This window comes from Sabethes cyaneus, chromosome 3, assembly GCF_943734655.1.
Source record: "Sabethes cyaneus chromosome 3, idSabCyanKW18_F2, whole genome shotgun sequence".
Classification (NCBI taxonomy): domain Eukaryota; kingdom Metazoa; phylum Arthropoda; class Insecta; order Diptera; family Culicidae; genus Sabethes; species Sabethes cyaneus.
The window spans coordinates 189,475,887-189,492,680 of NC_071355.1; the positions used below are offsets into that span (position 1 = coordinate 189,475,887).

At 37.3% G+C, this 16,794-nt stretch overlaps 2 protein-coding genes across 2 annotated transcripts in view; one reads left to right on the top strand and one right to left on the bottom strand.

The window, feature by feature from the left end:
* LOC128744370 (phosphopentomutase) overlaps positions 1 to 16,794 on the bottom strand; it is a 100,470-nt gene that overhangs the window by 27,576 nt on the left and 56,100 nt on the right. The gene's annotated exons all lie outside the window — the stretch shown is intronic.
* Positions 1,556 to 10,957, top strand: LOC128744371 (START domain-containing protein 10-like). Its single transcript, XM_053841336.1, has 4 exons — positions 1,556 to 1,847; positions 9,989 to 10,127; positions 10,204 to 10,474; positions 10,538 to 10,957. The coding sequence occupies exons 1-4, from the start codon at positions 1,556 to 1,558 to the stop codon at positions 10,955 to 10,957; spliced, it is 1,122 nt and encodes a 373-aa protein (XP_053697311.1).

The following is a 16,794-nucleotide window of genomic DNA, read 5'->3' on the forward strand; positions in this document are numbered from 1 at the left end:
GGTAAGGTGGTGCAGAATGCACCGCTTAAGCAAAACATAATTTTCCACAGCAACGGCGTGTTTGTTCCACGTTTTTCGACTTCTAGAAGACTTTGGGATCTTTTTTACACTTACTCCTGGTGAAATTTCCTAACAAAACCCAATATTTTTTGTTATTTTTGACGATTTTTGGCAAGAGTCAAAATCATTATGTGAGGCAGAACGCCAAAGCCCGTGGACAAAACGCACCTAGTTTGCCCAGCTAGGCGTTTAACGCAACCAAAAAATGTACCATTCAATCACGTGTTAAATAAACTCCTAAAACTAGGCTGCCGAAATGGCGAAAGCGTTCGTTATAGCGTTTGTTGCAAACGCTTGTTTGCTGGGACATAATGGGTTCATATCCCAACATAATTGGCAATAAAATTTAATCATCTAGTTTTCTCCAACTGATGTATGATGAAATATTGTAAGTTAAACAATGTACAATTAGGTTTAAGGCAAATTCTAAGTCCTATACAATACATAATATTGCTACATTTAATAAATAATCCGAAACAAAAGATGTACTGCAAATTAAAAATATTTTATAACTGTTCGATCCCGCTGTGATGCATTCTGCCCCTGTTTTGTATTTTGAAGTTTTTTGCAATATATGTGAAAAATATGCATAGTTAATGCCGTTTTTGTGATGAATCATCGAGTATGACAGTATATCAATTAGGCAGACTGTATTTATTATGAAATTTGCATACCGACTAGTGGTAAAAGCTTAAGATAAAACCGTGATTTCTTACATGTGGAATGAGATCGCGGATAATCGCTTGTTTTTATTGGATGTGGCTATGTTTGATGCTTTTACATGCTACATAATTATGAATTAGCGTGTTTTACACCAATATAAAATGCGCATTCATAATTTTACCAAATAGTTGCCGCGTTTTTAAGCAATTAATAGCATGGGCCATTCTACCCCCATGGTGCGTTCTGGACAGTCTTCCCCTACAGGTATACCTCGATATAAGACAGCCTCGTTATAAAACAACCTCGATATAAGACAATTTTGTCTTATTTCGAAACAAATCCCTTTGACATAGCTGATAACGATACCAGAGCTGATTTTCCATTCTGAAATCGGTGCATGAAGATGTTCATTATTTCAAAATAACCCCAAAAATAGTAAAAAACTAATAGTTCAAACAATAATAAATAGTTCAAACACCGTAAACACATATCACAGAGCAAAACTGGCGACCGCTAATGCAAATTTTTTTTTTAAAAAACCATGTTTCGATATAAGACAATTTCGATATAAGACAACTTTAAGAAATTATAAATTGTCTTATATCGAGGTATCCCTGTACCACGAAATATGATATATTAGAAAAATTAATTCACTTGATCTTTTATTATATTAAGATATTAAGTTACTTCCAAAATTAAATCAAGTCCAAAATTTAAAAAAAATCGATGGAGACAAGTTAATAACATTGACTTCGACCATTTTTCTTCAACAGATTGCACAATTCTACTCCTTCTGATAACGACGCGTTCAAAGCAAAGACTGCACTAAATCATGGCTCGCATTGCCGAAGATAGCGATTTCGAAGCACTGAAAAAGCTGGTCGATGACCACCAGGGATGGACACTGGAACTGTCAAAATCCGATACGCAGGTATACACGCGACCAGTGGCCGGGTGCAACTTCAACATGGTCAAGATCCACACCGAGTTCGTCGAAGTTACAGCGGACACCCTGTTCGATGTGCTGCACGATCCAGACTATCGCAAGGTCTGGGACTCGCACATGCTGGCCAGTGAAGAAATTGGTATACTCAACGTCAACAATGATGTAGGATACTATGCCAGTAAGTATGCCCTCTGACTGATTTATTCTAACAAATGATTCATAGCGATTTATGGTTAAAATATGTATCTGTGATATTCTTTTTCAAGGATAAGCAAACGAAGAGAAAAATCAAACCATAAATCATTAATTGGCTCATTCGTTAGACATTCGTTAGCTTCCAAAAATATAGTTAATATGATTAAACCTCAGCACGTGTCGTCTACATATAATACTGCTTAATGCCAGCTTATCCAATTATATTAATACATAACGCTCATTGCATACGAAAGAAAAACAACTCAGAATTTGACCAATATGGAACTAATAGAATTAAATGTACAGCTTGCCAAGAACTACGTCTCACTGAATGGCCAATGTCACTTTGAATAACAAATGTAACGTTTTGCCTTTGTAATAATCCTGATATCTGTACGATATTGGAGAGTTCGCCTGAAGTGTGTAATAGGATGTTTATACAGTATTCCCCCCAATAAGGACGCTAATAGGGACCGCGTTAATGGAAACCGTGTTAATGGAGTCTACGTAGCATATGGGAATTGACTTAATTGGTTCCAACATGGAATAACTCGTGATCTTGATCGAGGGCTTTCCGTTGGATTGTAGTATTTCGGGATTGCTTCACTACGTGGCGCTAGCATATACGAAATATTTTTGTATAGGCTGTATCTTGCGCTGCTGACTATCTAGAAAGTTGTGGTCTTCGGGAAGGTTGCTCAAATGACTACCACCTTCAAGATGGCATGGGAAATAGCGCAGAACTGACTCACCACGTGGCACTAGTGTATATGTGACATGCTTAAATAGGCTGAACATTACCAAAATCATGAGTTACGGCAAACACAAAAAAGATCACAAATACACTAGCGCCGTCCGTTGAGTCAATTCTGCATTATTTTTCATACCATCTTGAAGGTGACAGTCATTTGAGTAACCTTCCCGAAGACCGCAACTTACTAGATAGTCAGCAGCGCAAGATACAGCCTGTCTAAGCATATCACACTTACACTAGCGCCACGTAATGAGTCAGTTCTGCGCTATTTCCCATGCCATCTTGAAGGTGGCAGTCATTTGAGTAACCTTCCCGAAGACCGCAACTTTCTAAGTAGTGAGCAGCGCAAGATATAGCCTGTATAAGAGTATTACATATACGATAGCGCCACGTAGTGAGACAATTCCGCAATAATATAATCCAATGAAAACCCAATGATGTACTGAACAACTTTGTCGAAGACACCAACCTTCTATACGGTCAGGATCACGAGTTATGTTTGTTTGCTACTACCATTATAATCGCTGAAATGTCAGCTTGTGTGCACTTTATTAGGCTGTATTTACGATTCTGAATTTGTTTAGAGATATTTACGATAATTTTTGTACATTGATAGATGAGTTAGTGCTGTCTGGGTAGTCAGAAATTTTTAGAGAAAGAAAATTTGGCAAAAATGATAATTTTTGGGACCACTCTAGAAAAAGACACGCCCAGTAAAAAGGCAGGGCCTAAAAATTTTTGAAAAGGAACAACTACACAAAATTTGAACAAACCCGAAGCATTTTTAAATAGGACTTTTTCAATGAATTGCTTAATATGTATACCGTGAACGTACCATATTCTTAAGTAGTTAAGACATTTTTATGATTCTCCCGCCATTTTAAGTATGTATTCTAGATTTGTATTACCAACGTTGATAGCAGCAACGTGTAGTGCTACGGTCTATAATATCTAGTAGAACATATGGGTATTAAAAGTCGACCAGGGTACTAAAAGAGTTTACATATTACGGTCATGGAGGATAGTAGTTGGTACATAATATGAACACTCTTAAAACAGCATGTAAGCAACTCAAAAATAATATTATAAACGTATTTCACCTCAGTACCCCTTGAAAAAGACACCTACAAAGTGTCGAAACGTCGGGAAAACAGCAAACTTCAATCTTGATAAATTTCTCCGAAGACTGCCCTGTCAAATATTAACAGTTACAATTGAATCCAGTCGATAAAAAACACAACCTAAGAACAAAATATCTTTGCAACATGTTCAACTTCAGACATTTGTCAAAAATTCATTTTAATTTCAAACCGCCCTAAATTTTCAAGTTAACATTCCAAACTATTCCAGAAAATGATAAAAATGTAATAATGGCTGTTTTGAAATTGGATTTTTGACTTTTGGTCAGCTTTGTGCCATAGTGCGTCATGTGATCATTTCTAACTTCGTTTTTGCAGAGCAAGCACTTCAGCGGGTTTGCACAGTGGCCGTTCTCGCCGCATTTCCGATACGAACTGAATCAGTTCGGGCCTCGACAGTTTCACGTCTGGTGTCCGAAGCCCCAGAGCACTTATCTCCTTCGAACCTCTTTTTTCGTGGATTTGGTCTTCGACGCATTAATTTTTAGCTCAAATCTCCTACATTTTGCTTTCAGTCGGGCGCAGATTGCTTCCGCCGTCGCATGTTCCTGGCTATAATATTTAAGTCATCTGAGAAGCCTAGGTGTTGGTTACCTTTGGCGAAAAACCCGAATTAATCTACCTAGCGGTGTGATCTAGCCTTTCTACTGCCACAATTATTATTTTTTAATTTCTCAGAACATCTATAATTAACTTGACTATATTTTTAAATCCTTTACCGGTAATGTGAATTTTAATGTGAACATACTGCGTGCAATAGTTATATTTTCTTTCCTAGAGTGCATACATATTTGTAAGCGTCATTTAATTTACTTTATCAACATCTTTTTTAGTTTTATAATATTTACGTGATTTATTCATTTATTGAATTGATTTATAGGAATTAGCCCTCTAACGGGTTTACAGACGGCCTAACTTTTGGGCTTAAGAGCCACATACGAAGCTTGTATTGAATTTATAATATGAGAAATGTATTCATAACAGATTTCTTGATTTTAATACCATGCGTTCAAGAGTTAGCATCAAAAACAAAAATTCAGAAAAATCACGAAAAACAAATTTATTGCGCAATTATTTCCTTTGCACTTTTGAAGGACAAGGATATCTAGAACTAAATGATTGGCCTCAAAATTTTATTATGATTTCACTTGACTTCAATTTTGCGATTATTCTGAATTTGAAAAAATAACTGAGTAGAGCATTAGATATAAAAAAACGAAATAAAAAAATTGAACTTTTCCTTAGTTGGCGCTCCTTCAGATAATTATTTTTGCATGAAAATCAAAACTTGAGCTTCCTTTGAATGTATTTTCCTGAAAAAATAGTCATTAGCTTGGTCGCATCTTTTTACGATGTAGCCCGTCAAAGGGCTTAGAAAACGGTATGCGATCAAACCATAGTGCAAAAGAAGCGCCATAAACATGCTTGAGAATGGGAAATATGATCGATATGATTTCTAGTGCTTGTCAGTTTTGGTTTAATTATTAAAACATGATACATGACATAAGACTTCAGACGCCAAATCTGCTATCTAGGGTCAAGTTTGGTCATATCTGGACATGTTTGGGGAACTCCGGAAACCCCTAGGAAATGACCAGTTTCGAACATGAACAAAAACTCATCATACGATACCTTAAATCACACTAAAACTTTTAAAATGGATCCAAGTAAGCCAAATTAAGTACCTAGAACCGCAATGGCCAATTCCGAACATGTCTTTATTATTACAAAAGTACCGCATTGTGTCATTGACTTCCCTAAGGGTGCCCGGGAACCCCAAACATGTCCAGATATGACCAAACCTGACCCTAGATAGCAGATTTGGCTTCCATTAATATTGAATTCTAGTGAGATTCAAAAAACAAAAATTCAGAAAAATCACGAAAAATAAATTATTGCGCAATTATTTCCTTTGCACTTTTGAAGGACAAGGATATCTAGAACAAAAGGATTGGCCTCAAAATTTTATTATGAGTTCACTTGACTTCAATTTTGCGATTATTCTGAATTTGAAAAAATAACTGAGTAGAGCATTAGATATAAAAAAAACGAAATAGAAAAATTGGACTTTTCCTTAGTTGGCGCTCCTTCAGATTCAGTTATTTTTGCATGAAAATTAAAACTTGAGCTTCCTTTGAATGTATTTTCATGAAAAAATAGTCATTAGCTTGATCGCATCGTTTTTACGATGTAACCCGTCAGAGGGCTTTGAAAACGGTATGAGATCAAAACATAGTGCAAAAGAAGCGCCATAAACATGCTTGAGAATGGGAAATATGATCGATATGATTTCTAGTGCTTGTCAGTTTCGGTTTAATTATTAAAACATGATACATGACATAAGACTTCAGACGCCAAATCTGCTATCTAGGGTCAAGTTTGGTCATATCTGGACATGTTTGGGGAACTCCGAAAATGACCAGTTTCGAACATGAACAAAAACTCATCGTACGATACCTTAAATCACACTAAAACTTTTAAAATGGATCCAAGTAAGCCAAACCGCAATGGCCAATTCCGAACATGTCTTTATTATTACAAAAGTACACTCAAGTCTTTTTTTACACGGGGGATACGTGCCGTGTAAAAAAAAAACCGTTTAAAAAAAAACCGCGTTAATTCAAAAATTGTTGTAAAAAAAAACCGTGTTAAATCGAAAATTGTTGTAAAAAAAACCGTGTTAATTCAAAAATTGTTGTAAAAAAAACCGTGTTAATTCCAAAATCGTCGTAAAAATGTAAAATCTTGTGTCAGTACCATGAAGCATAAAATGTACGAATTCCTTTCGTTGTTTTCTACCACGAAACAGTTTCGTACAGTCTTAAATGAATTTACGTGTAATTAGATTCGAAGTTTTGTGTTCGTACTACCAAAAAAGTGATAGTAGGAACACAAAACTGTGTTATTTGTCACAGTTGCATAATGCATTATTCAATTATTGGTAGCAAACAACCCGCTACTACCCCAAGTCGCTGGTCGAACCACTGGGGACTTCCGGGGTGGATACTCACGATCTCTTTTCTCTTGGCTAGCTCGATCTAGAGGGAGAGAGACTCCTTTTCGAGGTCGGCTTTCTGACACCGATTAGGGACACACGGCAGCTTAGAAAGAACTTTCAATTTAGATGATGATTTTTATATAACCTAACTTACAATGTGTGAGTATATCGGGGCCGGCCGGCTGCTGCTACTGGATCTGTGGAGGGGAAATCACTCGATCTACGAGCGGCTGCTACTGGAGCTGGCTGATGCTTTCGGGGAAGGCTGCTGCTTGCGGGGAACGCTGGCTGCCTTCGGCGTTGGCTGCTTCGTTCGGCTTGAGCTACTGCTGGCGGGGAACGCTTCCGCTCTCGGGGGAGCGACTGGTACTAATCGAGCAGATATGCTATAGCTATGCGCGTCGAGCTTTTCGGGTAGTAGGTTGCTTTTCCTTTCCGTAATCGACGAAAGAGTCCTGGATAGTTTTTTGTTGATTGAACACTATTTTTTATTATTAATAATGTGAGTGTGTTTTAGGGGGTTCGCAATATCCATTCCCTCTGACCTACGTTGTTCTGCGCTATTCTATTCTGGGAATGTACGTATTAGACGTAGCATGTCTTGGTACTTCATATACTGGCTTTTTTTAGAAAATTTCCGAACGATATACAAACATTATAATTTAAAAACCATCGAAAAAATACTGTGTAAATTCAGAAAACATAAATATCGCGCTGAAAAACCGTGTTAATTCAAAAAATCGTTTAAAAAAAACCGTGTTAATTCAAAAAACCGTTTAAAAAAAACCGCGTTAATTCAAAAAATATCATAAAAAAAACCGTGTTAATTCAAAAATCGTAAAAAAAAACCGTGTAAAAAGAGACTTGAGTGTACCGCATTGTGTTATTGACTTCCCTAAGGGTGCCCGGAGACCCCAAACATGTCCAGATATGACCAAACCTGACCCTAGATAGCAGATTTTGGTTCCATTAATCTAGTTATTGAATTCTAGTGTGATTTAAAGTGTCGCACGAAAAGTTTTTGTTCATGGACGAATCTGGCCACTTGTCTGGGTGTTCCCGGAAGTACCCGGAACTTTTCCAGACATAACCAACGTGGCGCTAGGTAGTTAATCTGACTTTGATTGATCTAGTTTTTAAATTCTGGCGTGACTTGAGGTGTCGCATGATAAGTTCGCTTATCAAGCTGTGTTTTGTTTACGAAACTCAAAAGTTATAAAAGTCTTTGCCAGGCTACTACCAACAAAACAAAAAAAAATTGTTCCAATACGTTGTGTAGTTTCTGAGAAAAAGGCACATAAAGTTTGAAAATCGTGGTTTTCCAGGAGCGGCGTTTTATTCCGATTTTTTCAAAATTTTTAGTCTTTTATGTCCCCTTAAAACTTCAAAACGGCGTAACTCAAAAATTCGTCGATCGATTTTTTTAAAAATTGGCTCAGAGGTGTAGGATGGCAATTCAAATCCACTGGCATTTTCCGTTTAAATAGCCTATTTTATTTTTTAATAACGGTATTTTGAACAACGTGGCAGGACCTTCTTTCGATTTTCGGTTTTCCGAGTGAATTCTATACCTTTATACTATATTTTCATAAAGTAGAAAGGCAAAACGTGCCTCTCGTTTCAATGCCCGCTCGGCGGATCACCCTATCAAGAGCGATGTTAAACAGCATGCAGTATACCCTGGCATCTTGTCTCAACCCTCACCGCATCTCAAAGGGACTCGACAGTGTCCTCGAGATGCGCACAAAACACATCATCGATCTAATGTAATTAGCTCTGTTCAGTCACGTCAATTTGTGCAGAAAATCATGCTATTATCTACTTTAGCTGGTCCCGATCGACCATATCGTATGCTGCTTTGAAATCAATAAAGATGTGATACGGGGGCGCGTTGTACTCCCAACATTTTTGCAAGATCTGTCGGATGGCAAAAATTTGACCCGCAGTTGCGTGAGCCTCCATGAAGCCCGGTGTAATTCCCAGAAAAACCCTGTGCTATCGGTGACAGTCGGCGTAACAGAATCTGGGGGAGTACCTTGTAGGCGGCGTTTACCAGCGTTATGCCGCGACAGTTGCAGCTGTCCTGCCGATCACTCTTTTCGTAGATGGGACCAACCACACCTTCCACCCGTTGTTCCTCTGGTTACTTCTCCTACTCCCAAATCTTGGAAATAACCCAGAGTAAAGCCCTCCCCGAGAAAAGCTTTTGGGCAAGATCTTGGTGTTTCGCTGGCAGAAATTTCGGAGATATTAATCTCAATCTCAAATTTTTTAAATATTGTTTTTTTCCATAAGCCCGTTAATTATGCCAGCATGAAAAGAAAAAAATGGCTTTCAGTGTCATCGCGCTGTTTTAAGTTTACTCCATTTAATCTCGTGATTAGCTTCCGGCATAGCTCTTATTTGACACATTCTTTAACTGATGCAAATAAACTGATCAATTTTCTTTACAACGGCAATCTGAAGCGGAGACTTCATATGATATTGCAAAACAAAATTTCAAAAATGGGCGTTTCAAAATATGAGTAAAAATGACATTCGAATATGATAACCAATCAAATTTCTACCACAAACGAAATTGTTGAGCCAATTGAATTCGAACAGATAGCTATCTTGCAGCGTCTAAACCAATGAGCAAACAATGGTAACTTCCGTGTATGTTCTTTTTATTTTGCGTAAAAAAAACTGCTATCTAACCATCCATCCGTCGCGACCGTCATTTCATTGTGTTATGCTAGCTCAATAAATAAACAAAAACCCGTAAACCGGGGAAACAAGAAAACTTGTTGCCGGTTTTCCGCAGGGTATATGTCAAGGGTATTTCCGCACCAACCAACATGGTTTAGTTTTTTCTTGCTTGTATGTAATCTTTTCCTGAAAATCGGTGGACTCCCACAGCAGCAAATATAGCTTTATGTTATCATTTTCGTTTACGGCCATTGTCCCAGAAGCATTGTTATCAAATTTTTCTATCATGTCGGTTGTCAAAAATTAGCCAGATCACACTGCAAAGATGACACCAGTTAGACTGTGCTGTCCAATTTTGGTTGATAAGATAAATGATGTTTTGAATGAATAATTGGAACTATCTGATTTAAAGATAGATACTACCTCAGAGTGTTTAAAATAACTTTCGCTGATTCTGTTGATACGAATTCACATTTTGTTAACTTTGTGTATTGTTTAGGCTATAAGAATAGAATGTAACAAAACTGTTAAATTTCTCTTTCTAGTGTCCTGTCCTCCACCACTAAAACCTCGAGATTTCGTTCTGCAGCGATCATGGCTTGACACTGGACCACAAGGGGAACAAATGCTGTTATCCCGCTCGGTGCCCCATAAAAACTATCCTCCGAAGAAGGGTTACGTGAGGTAAATCGAACGTGACCGAGCATCACACCTGCCGCACCAACACTATTGATTATTGATTTTTCTCTCCCATCAACAGGGCAATGTCCTACATTACAGGGTTTGTTTTAAAAACCAACGTAAACTCAAAGACTGGATGTACGTTAAAGTATGTGGCGCACTGTGATCCCCAAGGTACACTTCCTCCGTGGTTGGTGAATAAGGTAACGCACACGTTGGGACCGCGAATGGTGAAAGACCTGAAGAAAGCGGCTCTCGGGTATATCAGCTGGAAGCAATCGCAGCCACATTTACGAAAACCGTGGCGATTTCCGGAGGAAATCAGCGGCCCACGGATATCTATCGAAGATGTGAGTATATTCATTCAATCATGTCGCCTTCTACAATATGTAAATGTGTGCTTATTTTTCCAGTGTTTGGAACAAAAAGCGCTTCCGAGTACGTCCCGACCTGCTGTTCGTATATTGCCTTCGCTTCCAAACTTTCCTGCGAGCAATGGAAAAATCATAACCGGAAAACAAGAATCACCAACTACACCCCGGACAGTAACACCAACTACACCTACGACAAGTAATACAAACGGAAGTCCTAGTATTAGTAAAAAGGATGAAAAAAAGGAGAAAAAGTTGCTGGCAAAAAAAGAGAAAGCGGAGGCGAAACTAAATGCTAGCATCACAAATGGTTGTAGTAGCGGTAGTAATAGCACTAGTAGTAGTAGTAAGAAAGACGCAAAAAAAGCAAACAAGGAATGCAAAGATGACAGTAGCATCAAAGACAAGAAAAAAGACGGCGGTCTGAAGAAGCGGAGGTCATTGTTGAGTTTAAAATTCTAGATAGTTAGCAAATTTATTGAGTAGTAAATATGTATGCAACAAACGGAAAATCTACGCACATTGCGGTTGAAACACTAGATAAATTCATTCAAATTCAAACAGTTCAAGAAAATGTAACCGAAACCTAATGGATCAAAAAATCCAATAAATTCATATCAAGACAAATTGACACGAATCTTGTCACATTACTCAAAACTGGCTGTAGAGCTGATTGGCTCTATTGATACAAACCAAAAAAACACAGTTTTAAAATTCTTTCTTTCAAATCCCTTTTTCTAATGTGGTCAAAATGACTTGTAAATGTCAAAATGTACATAAACCTGTTACCAAGAAACATTTGTTAAAGTTGATAATCAAGATTAGTGGTAAAGAATTGTATTTGGAATAATTTACAAAGCTTACATATGCGAAATCTTTCAAAATATTCTACACATTCCAATTGATTGATCGGTAAGAAAGTATTAAACTGTGTGGTTTAGTTTAATTTTTTAGTCACATGAAATTGTTCCATTTCTATTGAAACCTTTTAACGACCTTTGTTCTATATTAAGTGCTCATAACTCCCGAGGCCTTTCCTAGCTATTACCGATACTGTAAAATCATCTAAACTCAATAGAAAAATTAATTTAGACGATTTCTAACTATCATGCGATAAATAAAACAACTCTTCACAATCATTTTTACCAAATAAACTTCTTGCCTGTTTTGGAGACTGTTTTATACGTAGGTAAAACGATAAGCCATTTCGACGTGTTGTGAATTTTCTCTGCCTATTATAGTTGATGTCGCGTATAGTGGAAAAATCGAACTCGAACAGTGAACTTCCGTTGCAAAAAAAATTACATTCCAAGCAAAAATAAATGTACAATGAAAGACTAGGGTACATTAAAAAGCAAAGTCATAGCATTGCTCTAGTACTGTAGCGATCGAGTAGTTGTTTAGTAGGTGCTGTGAAAAAAACGAGTTGAATCTTTGAGTCAGTTTTTTCTTTCCTATATTAAACAATACCAATTTAAAAAACAATTTCTCTTGCAAAGTTTTACAATACGAACAGTTAAATTTGTCGTTTTCTGTTAACATTATATTAATCGTTGAATAAAAGGGAACTTTTAAACTTTTTGCTGGTTTTAATTCGGTCCGATACTGCCATGTTCGAAGGAAAGAGGCCTCCTCTAAATGTTATTAAACATGAAAATTAAAATGAACAGTGAAGAATTAAATTTCAAGATATTTACGTATGAACAGTAACTTTCAAATTTTGTAACTTTTACGAAGACTGGTTTATTAGACCAACATCATCTAAAGGCGAACTGGAAGGCTATAGACAGTCCTTTCTTGGGTTAGGCGGGGTAAGCTGCTAAAAAGAAATGGGTTAATCGATGGTAAATCGATTTCTCTAATGATTTCTCAAGCAGTACGCACCTCACAAGTTGTATTATCTCGCGTTGAGATGGCACAGTTTTACACGCAAGTGAATTAAAACGTCACTTTACCCACCGTACGGAATAACGGGTGATAACTAAAATTTTGGAATTTTTTTCTCGAGCTGTCAAAAAAAGACAAAGATACATGAAGAAGATCGGATTTACCGAAATTAAAGATACATTATCCATTGTTGAAAAAAAATTAGTGTACATTTGAAAACGGTCCGTAATCGGCTGTTCGGCGAAGCTTTCGTTTGACGTCGAAACAGGAGCGTTCTACGGCCCACTATGGCGCAAAGCTGGCCAAAAGTCAAAAACCCAATTTCACGTTTTTGCCATTATTATATTTTTACCATTTTCTGGAATAGTTTGGGAGGTTAATCTGGAAATTTTAGCCAGTTTGAGGTTAAAATGAAGTTGAACATGTAAGTGTAGTAAGTGAATCGTTTGAAATTATTCCTCAATGCGTATATCGCCTCCAAAATGGTACGTAAAAACTAGTTTTGCGCATCGATTACGACTTGGTTTGATACATATCGCTACGTACATCTCATTTGTAACCGTAAAATACATGGGAAATTACTAGCTGGGTGTTGAACTGCTGAACCGGTTTGAATGATTGTGATATAAAATCACAGTTTGAGCCACAGACCAAAACCTACAAGGTATAAAGCCCTGCCCTGACTAATGTTAACTGCATTTCTGGTATATGTATGTTCATAAGAATCTGTGAGTGCCATTATTTAAGTGAATGTTTAAAAAAGAAGAGCGAAATATTCAGATTCAATTCTTCATTGAATGCAATGGTGGCTTTGAAAATACGTGATTCATAAGTACAACGCCTGCAACCATCGAGACATAGACATTCCTTTTAAAAATCACTTGAGTGCATCATAAAGGTTGAAATAGTAATGAATTGATGATTATTGTATTAAATATGATTATGCGTAGCTTGACATGTTTCAATAATCTTACTTTAAGGCTTGTGGCCTTTAAAAGGGCCATTGGTTACAAATAATATTAAAGCCAAAGCACGTTCATCGCAAATATGACGTGCCAATCGAATGAGCTTCTCTTTTGACATGAATGGCAACAGGCACGTAGGTTAGCGGCGTCGTTTTACTGTCTTTTGCTACAAGAAGGTTTTACTAGTTTACTTTCACGACTTACCGTTTGTTACATAGCAGAAAATATGGCACACACGCAAAAATTTCTGTTTTATTTGTACGAAAGTCCTTATCTTCTTACCACAGGGGTGAGAGGTCTCAAACCATCATAAAATAAATTTATGCCTCCAAAAACCCCCACATGCCAAATTTGGTTTCATTTGCTTGATTAAATCTAGAGTTATGAGGAAATTTGTATTTTATTTGTATGGGATCCCCCCTTCATAAAAAAGGCAAAGGTCCTAATTCATTATAGAAAAAATGCTTACCTCCAAAAACCCCCACATGCCAAATTTGGTTTCATTTGCTTGATTAGTTTTCGAATTATGAGGAAATTTGAATATTATTTGTATGGGAGCCCCCCTTCTTAAAGAGGGGAGGGGTCTCAATTCACCATAGAAAAAATTTTTGCCTTCTGAAATTCTCATATGCCAAATTTGGTTCCATTTACTTGTTTAGTTATAGTTATGAAGAAATTTGTATTTCATTTGTATGAAAGCCCCCCCTCTTAGAAGGGGAAGGGGTCTGAGTACACCATAGAAAAATTCTTACCTCCAAAAATTCCCACATACCAAATTTGATTTCTTTTGCTTGATTAGTTTTCGAATTATGAGGAAATTTGAATATTAGTTGTATGGGAGCCCCCCTTCTTAAAGAGGAGAGGGGTCTCAATTCACCATAGAAAATTTTTTTGCTTTCTGTAACCCCCATATGCCAAATTTGGTTCCATTTGCTTGATTAGTTCGAGATTTATGAGAAAATTAGTATTTCATTTGTATGGAAGCCCCCCCTCTTAGAAGTGGAAGGGGTCTCAGTACACCATAAAAAAATTCTTACCTCCAAAAACCCCCACATACCAAATTTGGTTCCTTCTGCTTGATTAGTTTTCGAGTTATGAGGAAATTTGTATATTATTTGTATGGGAGCCCACACAAAGTTTTCACAAAGTGCTACCCAGTCCCAGTATAGTAAACAAAGACGTAGTCCTACGTCAAAAGTCCCACATGTATTGGTTTGTTGTGAAGGTAAGATTTTTTATAAAACTTTTCAAAAATCATTTCAAGCCTACAAATTTTTTTAAATTTTATGCTACAAAATCGAAATTAGTGGCTTATTTTAAATTACTAAAGTTTTTTTGCAATAAAGTTTTTTATGGTTTGTGAACCACCCTAATGCATCATGATACAAGTTTTTTATACTTTCAAAGGCAAATACAAAATTTTCCATCCCAAAAATCGATAAGCAACAATTACACAAATAAAATGCGAAACTATTTTTTTAAACTTTGTGAACCACCCTAATGAGCGATCATTGTTTCGATTTTTGATCCCTAATTTAAATTCAGTGACCCAAAATTAGTTAAAGATGTTATTTTCAGCCGATTTGAAGTAACTTTTGGCCAAGCTTTGTATGGAGGAGCGCCACTGTGCGGCTGTCATGTCAACTTTGCGAATGCATCTCTTGTTTCTACCAATCAATTTTTTGCAATTCGTGGTTCTCCAGTTATTTTTGTACACCAAGGAACTCAAAATCCCGAAGATATCTTCGATTGGGCGCACTGAAACAGATTTTTCGGGTCGCGTAGATATGGTAAACAGTCGAAGCCGCAACATATTCGCTTTTGAATTGTTGTACCGTATACTTTTTGCCGAGATTTCTGTGGCAGTTCATAGAACTGTGCAACGCGCTCTTGAAATGCTTCTTGTTTCGACGTCATTTTAAGCAAAACAAGGCAAGCATAAACAAAACAAAAAATATTGACAAAAAGAGGAAAGAGAGAGAGCTAATACATACATACTCTCATTTCTCTCTGAGCTCGTTTGTTGTGGAGTATAGCGACCTCAAAAAAATTCCAAAATTTTAGTTGTCACCCGTTAATATCCGGCGCAATTATTACCACAAGAAAAAATGACAGGCAGTTGCTTGCATTGGAGTTATTTTTTCTTGAGTTGTTTTCTTTTCAGTAGCGTACCCCGCTTTAAAACTGAATTTCCTATTCAGTTGGTAAGCAGGAAGGAAAACTAAAATAATATGATCCGTACAACAAAATCATTAAAAGCAGAAAAACTTAATACCTACCTGCTAAACATGTTTGTCTAGTTATCTATGACAAACGTAAAGCAAAGTCTCCGATTCAAGAGACACTCCGATATTTAAAATTAAATGAAAAGAAAACTATTCAAGTTAAATTCTACTATCTATATTTATTCGCGATAGATACGTATTCCGCATACGGCTTCCCTGTTTCATCAGTATCTGTTTTCGAACGGTTCGAAAGCAGACACTGATGAAGCCTGCAAGTCGTAGGCGAAATACGTATCTGTCGCAAAAAATATAGATAATAAATTTGAATAGTTTTCTTTTTATTTAATTTCAGGTTTCGTATTCTACTAAGACGCTCCAATAACTTTAGTCACTCCTATATTCCCAAAACACTGAAACTTCTTTTGTGTGCTGTATAATAACCAGAGCAATGCACCATGTATCGGTGCTAGGCAAGAAAGTTTACAACTGTCTCATCTACAAAAAGAGCGACCGGCTAGATTGCTATAAGTACCGCAATCAAATTTTTACTCTCCGGAAATCCTCGAGAAATGTCGGGAGTATAACGTGCCCACGCATCATATTTTCGTGGATTACAGGGCCGCGTACGATACAGTTGAGCACGAACAACTATCGCAGATAATGTACGAGCACGGTTTCCTGGGCAAACTGACGCGGCTGTTTAAAGCTACCCTGGAGCGAGTGATATGCTACGTGCACGTTTTGGGTCACTCTCGAGTCCTTTCGAGTCGCGCAGAAGGTTGCGGCAAGGGGATGTACTGTGCTATATGCGGTGTGTGTGGAATGTTCTATAGCTTGGTTCGTCCCATGCACCTTTCAGCATTGGACAAAAGGTAGGAATCACAACGACTACTTGTTAAGCGTAGCTACCAATAACCCCCACCCCCACCCCCCTTACTCTTCCGCTCTTTCCCCGCCATTCCAAAAAAAAATTCATAGCTTTCCCCTACCGTCCCTTCATCAATTGTAGAACCACCGCACTATGGGCAAAAACGAGAGAAAAAACGGATGCAATTAAGATACGACCTGCAGGCTGATAAAATATACGTAAGCCTAAGTAAAATTTTCTGGAGAATCGCGTGGGGCCGACCCCTTTCCTGTTTATCATCGAAAAGTGCCCCATTTTGCTCATTTTCCCCTATTTTTAATATTTTTCACCCTTACTGGACTGTTCCAAGCAAGG